Source organism: Molothrus ater, chromosome 5 (genome assembly GCF_012460135.2).
Source record: "Molothrus ater isolate BHLD 08-10-18 breed brown headed cowbird chromosome 5, BPBGC_Mater_1.1, whole genome shotgun sequence".
Taxonomy (NCBI): Eukaryota; Metazoa; Chordata; class Aves; order Passeriformes; family Icteridae; genus Molothrus; species Molothrus ater.
Genome location: NC_050482.2, coordinates 59,971,572 through 59,981,905, shown reverse-complemented (window position 1 = coordinate 59,981,905; position 10,334 = coordinate 59,971,572). Strand labels below are relative to the sequence as shown.

Here is a 10,334-nt window from a genome sequence, read left to right as displayed (position 1 = left end):
AGAGCCAAGATTTCATCTTTTGCTCCTGTGGTAGAAATGGTGTAAAGCAGCAAATGAAAAGTGTTAACTAAGAAAGCAGAGACTAAATAAACACAAACAAAAAACATTCTTTGCCAATGGAGACAATAACTTCGGTGATAATTGTGTAGCAGCAAAGCCTAAAATATCTCCATCCTTACTGAGTACTGTGAGTTACAGTAACTCAGGGTACTCAGTAAGGATGGATATATTTTTCTGTAAAAGATAGTCTCTGTGTGTATGTATATTTGTAGTTAATGTCAAATCTCCTTTGACCACAAATGTAATAATCTTTCTTCAGAAATGCTCCCAGTGAAGATTTTATATCAGAATTGTATTTTACTACAAGATTACAGGGGTTTTTTTCTTCCATTTGGGTTTCACTGGAGACAATTAGCACCAGCTAACTAAGAAAAACAGAGAGAATCTCATGTAGGCAAATCCTCATATCACCATAAAAGATAATAATGGACAAAAACCTGGATTACTACTTTGTGAGAAGGTTTCATCCGGAACATGAGTTCATTTTGCAAATTCCCTGTTCTCAGTGAAAGTCAGGTGCTGCTGCTTCATCTGATTTTCAAGGCAAGGGATGAAGTGCGTGCATCTCTGTGTCTGTGTGAGGGCGACTATCAGGCATTTGAGTTTTAATTACAAGTCTATCCCGTGCAAGGACAGAGGGATGATGAAGTGCAAAAAGGCTTTGAACTTCAGCTGTGGTAGTGCACCAGATTAAAAGGTCTCAAAGAGGCTTTGTGCTGCTAGCAGATATTTGCCTGCAGACATCTCACCCCACTCACCTCTGGTGGTCCTCCTTCCATCCAGACCCACCTAATGAAGCACCATTCCCAAAAGCTTGGAGCACAAAGTGGAACAGAACTTGGGTCTCTTCTGCATGAAGTCCTCTCTATTCATCCACTCCATAGATAACAAACCAAAAAGGTGCTAAGACCCTGCTCCAGGAAAGCAACCCAACCAAAAAGAATGGGTGTAAAAGCTCTGTTCCATGTTTACAGCTCAGTCAGCATCTGAGGACAGAGGTGGGAAGGACATGAGAAATCCAGAACTGTGTCTCCAGCATGATGGAGCTTAGGGAAACAAACCATGACTTGACACACTCCTCAAGCAGCTCACATTTCCTGCCAGGATCAGATACCTCACATGGAAGTACAAGAGCATCTTAAAACTCTCTCACTACCCTGTAAGCTAAAAATGTAACTAACTGCCAAGCAGCATATTACAAAGGAATTAACATTTTTCTTTTGTAATTAAACAATAGTGAGTACTCAGCCTCCTTTCCAAGGATAGAATTTAGGTTTCTGAGTCCATTAGTGCTTTGAAGAATGGACTGTCAGTTTTTATACCTTACAATACTTAATTTTCTTCCAAACAATTTTAGAAGTCTATATCAATCTCCTTTTCTTGTAAAAAACGTGAAGCATCTTCTTCTTTTGGCAGTGACTGATGGAATGGGTTTCCTGGAGTAATTAATTAATTATTCTAAGATTTTAACTAATAGTTGGACACAGAAAAAAACACCCAGAGAAATTGGAATGTGGCTTCTTTGTTCTACTCTTGAGTCTTAATCACCTCTCACCAAACACACACACATGCATATATTAAAGTGACTATTAAAGTAAAACAGCTGAGCATGACAAATCTGGGCATGAGGGTTTACCACTGCTTACCTGACAGCGTAATTTTTTAAAAAATCAAACTCTTCATCTGTAATCCATCATTGTGTCAATATCACACAGGTTGAAATAACTGTATACTGAAACAAGCTGCTTAAAAGAACTGAAAAGTGCCAGGAAATTGGGACAGACAGGCTTTAGTGGGCACAAACCAAAGAAATGTTTCCTGCTAGATTCGCTTTCTGGCAGACCTCTTTTACAGGCTAAAACTTTTTCTGAATTTACAGATCTGTTTGTGTGACAAGCCACACCTACAGCCAACAAAAACTAATAAAGAGATACCATTAAATATTTAGAAATATTTTAAGAAGCTCCAGAAACAGTTTCCACAGCCAAATGAGAACACCATGTGTCTGTGTATTAGTTTATTTAATTCTTTATCGCCACTAAGAGCAAGTAAATTACGCTGATACAATTGGTAAACATATACATTCACTAGAGCCCCCCAAAATCCCACAGAGCTAAGGGAAACATCAAGGGATGTTACAGGATTAATGCTTTCATTCTACAATATGGATATATGGCTTTCATACAAGTTTTAAAAAATTGAAAAGGTAACACACTGCTAGCTTACAAAATCAATATACAAACTGGAAAAAAAAAAGGAAAAGGAACAGGAAAAGAAAGTAACCCATAAGAAGATATCATATAGCACTGGTTTAATAGATATATACAGAATTAGAAATCCATTGAACATGATATTCAGGCTTTGTTATTTTGACTTTCATTTTCTCCTTTCAGTTTACCACGCAAACTACAAGAATTAATAGTGATTTCTCTCTTATTTTTCCATCTTATTTTACCCATTTTCCTCACTTTTTATTGGCAGAGAAAAAGACTTTTCCTGTCTGTGTTTATATGTTCACACTTAACTGAAGTAGTTCGTTCACTTTGAACAAAGCCCTTGTGTGTACTTGGTGTGACAGAAGAGAACATCACTGTGACATTAAGTCCTTTTGGCCATTACATTGGCATGTGTTTTTCATTTCCCTTGGACACAGCTATCCTTAAACTGAAGTGCTGGCAAGTGGGAAGAAATCTAGCTCTTCATCCTACTTGTGTATCCTCACTTGAACAACAGCACAGGACAAAAAGCTCTTTCATTTCAACCACAGCATGAAAATGTGGCAGCACCAGTTGTGATTCATATTTAGAGTTATGCATGCACCTTTCTAGAGTTTTCCCCATGTATGAATGTATATATATATAGTGTGTGCATATATATATATATATGCAGTATGCATGTGTGTGTATTTAGAGAGCTGCTGTGTCTGATGCTGACACCTGCATTAAGGTGGATTCTAGCTCCAAGCTGCAGCCTGTCTCTGCTTTAGGCCACCTCAGCAACCACAACACACTCTGGACTATCACAGCCATTTCCTCCAGCTGTAAAAGTCTAGATGACTACATGATTGTAATATGGGGAGTGCAATCAATGATCTAATAAAAAAAGCTAAATAATGTCTTGTTGCCAGATAGAATAGAGTGAGGGAGCTCAAACAGCAAAATTTAAGGAATGAAATTGGCTGTGGGTAAAACAGCCCTGCAGAGGCTGCCCATTTTCCTAGCTTTCCATCACTGCATTCAGGGTTAAAGCTTTTGTACAGTCTTTAACTTTCAATGCAATGGGAATACTTGTGCACCTCCTTTTTTAGCTCATCAATAAATCCAGTCTCTGGACACGTTTTCAGTTTTGTTTTGGGGGTTTTTTTGTTATCATGGGTTTTTTAAGAAAGGAGTCAAATCTGTAGGTACAGTTTTTACATATACAACCCACTCAAAGCCAAGTGATTTAAAGGCTAGGAGATACTTACAGAGTTCTTTAGCCATTTGGGACTCCATGACATCCAAATTTAAATGGTAAACTGCAGAAAGGGCTAAAATACAACCCCACCAATGAGATGATAATAGTTGAATATAGCTGAATTCTCATGCTTTCCCAGATTCTTGCTCACTTCAGAGCGATGAGGCCACAAGACAGACAGCCATTTGTGATGAGTGGCAGAAAGAGGCCATTAGGAAAATGATTTGATTTCAGCATTGTTTAGTTTTGATCCAAAAGCAAAGTTTGATGCTGCTATGAATGAGACTACCTACATCTTCTCCAAATGCAAACACCCCTGGGTGGAGGAGGCTCTCTCTATGCTCTACACCTGCTCAGGCAAGTCTTTCACTATCCCTGAAACTCTATGCACCACAATAATTTGATGATAAAAGAGGACAGTGGTAAAGGATACAGCTGCTTGCCACTATTTATCTAGTTAAGTTGGTTTTCTGTGTTTTTTTGTTTGAAGACAGACACTCCTGCATCAATGTCTCTAACTTTTGAGATGATCATTTGATAATTTCTGTCCCCTGGGAAGCCATGACAAGATCAAGTTATGAGGAAAGTTTTACCAGCAATCCATCCTCCCAGCAAATCCAGGGACTCTCTCTGCTCATTATCATACTTCACTGTCATACAGAGATTAAAAAGTTGCTACTGTGTCTTAATTTCAGAAGGACACAGTTGGAGGAAATCTGTGGTATGAGCTTCCTGGGGCTGTTTTGCAACAATCCGGGAAGAAATGGAGAATATAGTCTCAAGGATGAGGAGAGATCATCAACATCCACAAAAGTTGAACTGAGAAGTAAAGTGCCTTAGCAGAACTGACAGAATAAATGCTATCAAAACTATGGATAAGTGTGGGAAGGCAGGCAACAGATATAATCTGTCTCTGCAAAGGAGAGAACTCAGTCTCAACTTCAGAGAAGTGCTGCCCTAGAGAATTAAAATGGACTGAATACAAGACACCTACCCCCACTAACATACTGTTTCCCTTAGGATGATTTGGGAGACATTTTTCATGTGGAGACATGAAATCCCACTGCTGTGGGATATCAAAATAGTGTCCACCTCACCAATATATTGCTTTAAAAAAGTGGTGAGTTTACATTGTTAATGTTGCTGCAGTTCCTAGACTTGAGGGAAAATTAGGTTGTTGTCCCATCCTCAGCATTGACAGTAGCCTGTATACTGTTGTCTCCTTTTGACTTTGTCTGCACTTGAACACTTTCTTTTGAGGCTGAAGTGGGACTTTACTTCTCTGTAACACTTTACATTTGATTCGTTTTCATTAAGGCACAAATCAGGGAAAGCATAAAAACAAATGTGCCAAACAGTTGTTCTGCCTTTTGCATGTAAGGAACAGGCAACAGAAATTTGTATAAAATGCTCCTGATTTCCTATCTTTCTCTTCTTAACTGACTCTCCAAAGCTGCCTGTTTATACATTTTCTAATTGTTACTCTTTCATTTCTTCTAACTTTTCTCCTTTGAAAAGCAGTTCAGCCCAGAATGTCATTATGGAATTAAAAGATGAAAATCAGTAAATTACAAGTTAGTATCTACCTGCATGTAAAAAAAAAATTTCCCTTCCTGGAGCCTTGCCCAGAAGTTTTTCTGCACTTAGCAGACTGTTAAATAGGCTAGGCTGACCTGGGCATTTCTTTCAGAAGACATGTCTAAGTCAGAAAATGTCCCAGTCCTCAAAGACTGTTTTAAATCAAGATATAGACAGGCCTAACTGAAAGCAGCATTGCCTCAGCTTAGTTAGAGAAAGAGAAGGGACATATACCCAAATATATTCAGGTTTAGACTCACTGGAATCCAGAATCTGGATGCAGATTCATCCATAGCTGATGTTCAGCAACTCACCCATCTCTTTTATAATAGATCTGAGCACTCAGAAAAAGGCTGTCATTTGGGGTTTTTGATCACCTCCCCATACTCCATTACAGCTGTAGCAAATGAAGATGTAAACCATTCCTTGAGAGGGACATTCATGAAACAAATTTCTGTCTGTTAAACTAGGTAAGCAACACATCTATGCTAAGTCATTTTTCATTGTAATAGGATAGCACCAAGAGGGTAAACACGTTTTTCATCTGAAGTAGCTGCTCCCACAGCAGTCAGACCAGCTTGCCCTCCCAATCAGGGAGAGTAGAAGATAAGAAAGCAAATATGGAGAAGTTTCAGAATGACTGAAGTAGAAACTGATCAGGATGAGTGGGAAGAGGTTTTGTTCAGAATCTTGCCTTTTGCTTTCTTGATAATGTCACTAGTGAAACAAGGGCTCCTACTAGGTACTGGGAGCCTCCTTTTAGAGCTGACCTCACTAACCCATTCAATCTTCCTCTCTGTTCTGCCATAAATTATTTTATCATCTCCTGCATAGCTAGACTTTCCACTTAACGTTTTCTTCTGGCTTATTGGAAATTTTCTTCATTCTAAATTTATGAACTATTACTCTAATTGCTGTTAACAATAAGATGCCAATATAGATCCGAACATATGTGGACTGTGCATAAGAAATGTTCTCCTATTTCACACCCTTTGCTGAATTTTCTTCTGGTCCTAACATGATATTTTTTGTTTTGTTTCTTTGTTTTCTGTAAACTCTCTCCATGAAGGCCCTATGCCACCACAGGAACCTGACTAGCTTGCTTCAAAATCTATTAGGAATGTTCCTTTAACAAGCCAGATGGGCAGTTAAACGAAAGGACCATGAGGCATCACAGGAAACACAGGGGAATTTATTTTCTTTATATTCATGGAGGTGGATATAAGAAGTCACATCTAAGTTTTGTTAAACGACAATCAAAGTGTTGGTCTCAACATCATTCCCAATTCCTGCCAGCTCTCTATGAAACATGGACTAGATTAACCAGTGTGAGACAATGGTGCAACAGTGTTGGCACTCAAAGTTGAGCCACTTCAAGTGAACTGATGCAGCATGTAGACAGACAAACCTTTGGTGAGTGAAAAAAAGTTTCCTTCTCCCTTTGCTTTCAACCAGACCTACCAAACCATTAGTTTAAGTCTGAGGCACAAGCACAGGTAGACCTGATTAGACCATGAACAAACCAAATAGCACCCAAAACCACCTAAATATGAGCCTTTATGATTTTAGATTTGGTCATTGCACCACCACCATGTGTGGGGGACATTTTTAACTATACCACAGACTCAGGTATGTCTAACAGCATGGTCAAAATAACGAGGACATTAACACAGACTGCAAAACACACCCAAGGAGTCTGGGAAAGAATTGTGAGGCTAGTCTACCTTAAGCTATGTGCAGCCTTGGCTAGGAGGCTTCAGGAGTGTTTGGGAACAGAAGGAGTTGCCTCACCGTGAGTCCAGATCAGCCGTACCCTCCATGTGAGAAAAAAGAGGGCAGGCTCTACAACTGTTACAATTCTTTCTCATAATAAAGGGGAGTGATGTTAGTATGGAAAGAAAAAGACTCTCTGCTTGTCTACAAGCTAATCCCAAGAGAGAAATGTGATTTACTCAGGTGAACACAGCCTGCTGCAGCTTCACTGAAGTCAGGGGGTACCATGCAGGAGTACGGGGGAGACTGTTCCTCTTGACCAGCCTGCAGCCCACACAAATGGCAAAGATTATTTCTTTCTGCTGAATTTTAAGATTTAGAATTCCGAAGCAATGATTTTGAACTTAACCTGGGCACTGAAATCCCTTATGTTTCCTCTAAAAATTTTGATCGGCTTGTGGTCAGCTCATTAAACAACCCTTTACTTTGAGACAGACCAGCCATTTGTCAGATCTTTTTTCTACTTTGTGACTTCCCTCAGGATTCAGAATAATTTAAATTAGGTAAAACTGAACAAACTGAAAAACAGCTGGTTGTAATTTTTCTCTTTTTTTTTCCCTGCAGACTACATTAAAAAAAAATCACAACTAATTTTAGGTTGACTGAGCTTTTCCCAAGGTTTTTTGCTTATATAAAAATGTAAGAAAGCAAAAGATACCGGTTTTGTATTTCCCTTCTGTTTTACTGAAAGAGAAACCAAAAATTATTTCATTCCTATTGGTTTCAGGTCCCAAAAATTGTCCCTTTTTTGGTCAAATATATGAACTACCTCTGGTGGTTTTCAAACAGATTTCTCCTTTTATTTCCCACCAGACATACTATTTTTTAACCAGCTATAATTAAGATTAACAGGAATATTGCCACTGATACAAAAGAGAGCTGGGTTAGGCAGAATCACAACAATTTCACCTAGATCTTTTATGAAAATTATTTTCCCCCTTTTGTCAAAATTAACAAATAATATACAGCATTTTTCAGTTTTGATAGGTGAAATGGAGGACACCATCCACCAACACTGATATGCTGAAAAGTGGAAAGTTTTGTCATCATTCCACTTTGAAAAATCATTGCTAGAAAATCATTAAAAATTAGGACTCTTTTATGTCCAGTTGTTGTAAGATTTTAGATTTACTGCCAACATTCAAAATATGGTTAAGGAAAGGCATGTTACTGGTTTTTACCTGTAGATGGTGACATATTGGAATGAACATTAAGCACACATCCAAGAAAATCCCATACTTGTAAATACTCAACAAAATGCCCCCAATCCTTTCCTTAAACAAACAGTTTCATACAGTTATGCAGATGTAACCAGATATTAAGAAACAGGCCTCAATTTTTCAGATATAAGGTCCCAATCTTAAATATAAATGCATCCAGCCAGAGTGCTATGTTCACACAGGGTACCACTGGCTTCAGCAGAGCCCCACACAGGCTCAGGTTCTGCTTGCATGCACTAATTACCAGACTGAGACCTATGCAAGACTTGAGAAAAAAAAATTAAAAAGCTCTACATTTTCAATATACAATAGACATAATTTTCTAAATGAGTTTGGAGTCCTTTATTACAGGCCTCTAAAAATTGTTGTTAGGGTTATACATTAAAAATACTAAAGTAATATAAAAAAAAAGGATTTTTTTCTGTGTTTGCTTTTTTCCTTCTATGGTACCATTAAGCTATAAATAATTTTAGGATAAGATGCCTAGGTATAAATGAAACTGTTAACTGATCATGTTTGCTGATGTCCCTTTCTCACTTTGCCCGAGTTGACTCCATTAATCCAGCATCTTCTCTTGTTTCTTGCCTTCCTTTTTCTTCTTCTTGGATTCTGTCAAGATATAACAAAAACAATAAAAAACTAGTATCTAGCAGGCACTGCAATAAATTTCATTTAACACCCGTGGAAGTTCCTCTTTTTTTTTTCTCTACATGCACATAAGAATTGTCTCCTCATTTTGAACAAAGAAAGGGAGAAGAGAAGGAAAAGAAGAAAAATAACAGGAAAGGCAGTAGAGAAGATGGAGAGGGAGTTGCATGTTCAGTTCAGAACCCTCCCTATCTGAGGGCTGACCCTGTTTGGCATGCAAAGCATTGTCTCAGGAACTTGCTTGGAAAATAAGAAAACAGCAGGCATCTCCTGGAGAAACCAGGTCACGGCTCAGTGGAGAGCGGGAAGAAAGCACTGCACACACTACCCACACATATACCCTTCCCCTGCTTCCTTTCTGTCTCATTGTGAGCCTTTGGCTTTCTCTGAATGTGTGAGCAGCTCCAGAGCAGGAGGAGAAAGCTCTCTTGTTTCTCCAGCTCCTCCACTGCCAACCCTTCCCCGTTCCCCTGGGACAGACACCTATGTGCGCTCGGGAGGCAACGGGATCATGGCCTGCGTGGGATTCACAATCTCTGAAGCAGTAAAAGAAGCAGAAAAAAGAATAATCAAACCAATTCTTATCTCATTTGCTGCTCCTGTGTTGTGCCAAAGTAGAATGCAATATGGAGGTTGTTTACCCAGAGTGATGGTGTTTTGTTTCCTTGGCCTGTCAGGGCCAAGCGCGTGTGCAGACTGTCGGTCAGCAGACAGCCACAAGGTTCTGGGCAGTTGAGTGCTTGTGCAGATTCAGTTTAAACGTAGTATAATATAGTATAAAATAATATAATAAAGTAATTAATTAACCTTCTGATATTACAGAGTCCTCCTTGTCATTTTCTCCCCATCATCAGGATTACCCTCCTTTTACCATAGGCCTGGGGCCCTGGGAGCATGGCCTGTCCAGCCAGCTGAGACTGATGGGATGAGCAAAGGAACAAGGAGCATCTGCTTCTCTAATTAATTTAGGGTATGTAAGGGAAGGATGGGAAGGCACAAGTGAAAATTTGTGTGTTGTACTACCACCTGCAGCAGTTTTCACTGTACTCCAGGGTAGCGTGGTGTTCGGCAGGTAAAGGAAATTCACAGAGGGACCTTGGAAATTAAAACAAATTAAGAGGATTAGGTGCTCTTGTGTCACATGTCACCTTGTAATGGGGAAAGTAACAGCTCTCACTGGGAACATGAGTGAATCCCTATTGATACCAGAGCAAAACAACACAACAGGTAGCACAGAGGGATGGAAACAAAGCTTCTGTGAAGCATCTCTCCTGGAACCAGAACATCAAGCAAGCATACCCAGGTTTGCCTAAACCTGGACATCATTACTCAAACCAATCAAAACTATTATAGAATCATAGAATAACCTGAATTAGAAGGGATCCAGAAGGATCACTGAGTCAAACTCCTGGCCCTGCACAGGACCACACAAAAAAATCACACCATGTTGCCTGAGAGGGCTGTCTGAGCACTTCTTGAACTCTGCCAACCTTGTTGCCATGAACACCACCTCTGGTTAAATAACAGCTATCACCTTGAATGAGAAGAAAAGCACTCAGCCCCTTTAAGCTGGAATTGTTATTTTTAAATATGATTCTT

At 39.2% G+C, this 10,334-nt stretch overlaps 1 protein-coding gene across 1 annotated transcript in view; it reads right to left on the bottom strand.

The window, feature by feature from the left end:
* Positions 1–2,062: 2,062 nt before the first annotated feature.
* PTN (pleiotrophin) overlaps positions 2,063–10,334 on the bottom strand; it is a 77,539-nt gene continuing 69,267 nt past the window's right edge. Inside the window, exon 5 of the mRNA XM_036400263.2 lies at positions 2,063–8,696. Coding sequence (XP_036256156.1) covers positions 8,644–8,696 — 53 coding nt within the window. The 3' untranslated portion in view covers positions 2,063–8,643. The remainder of the gene's footprint in view (positions 8,697–10,334) is intronic.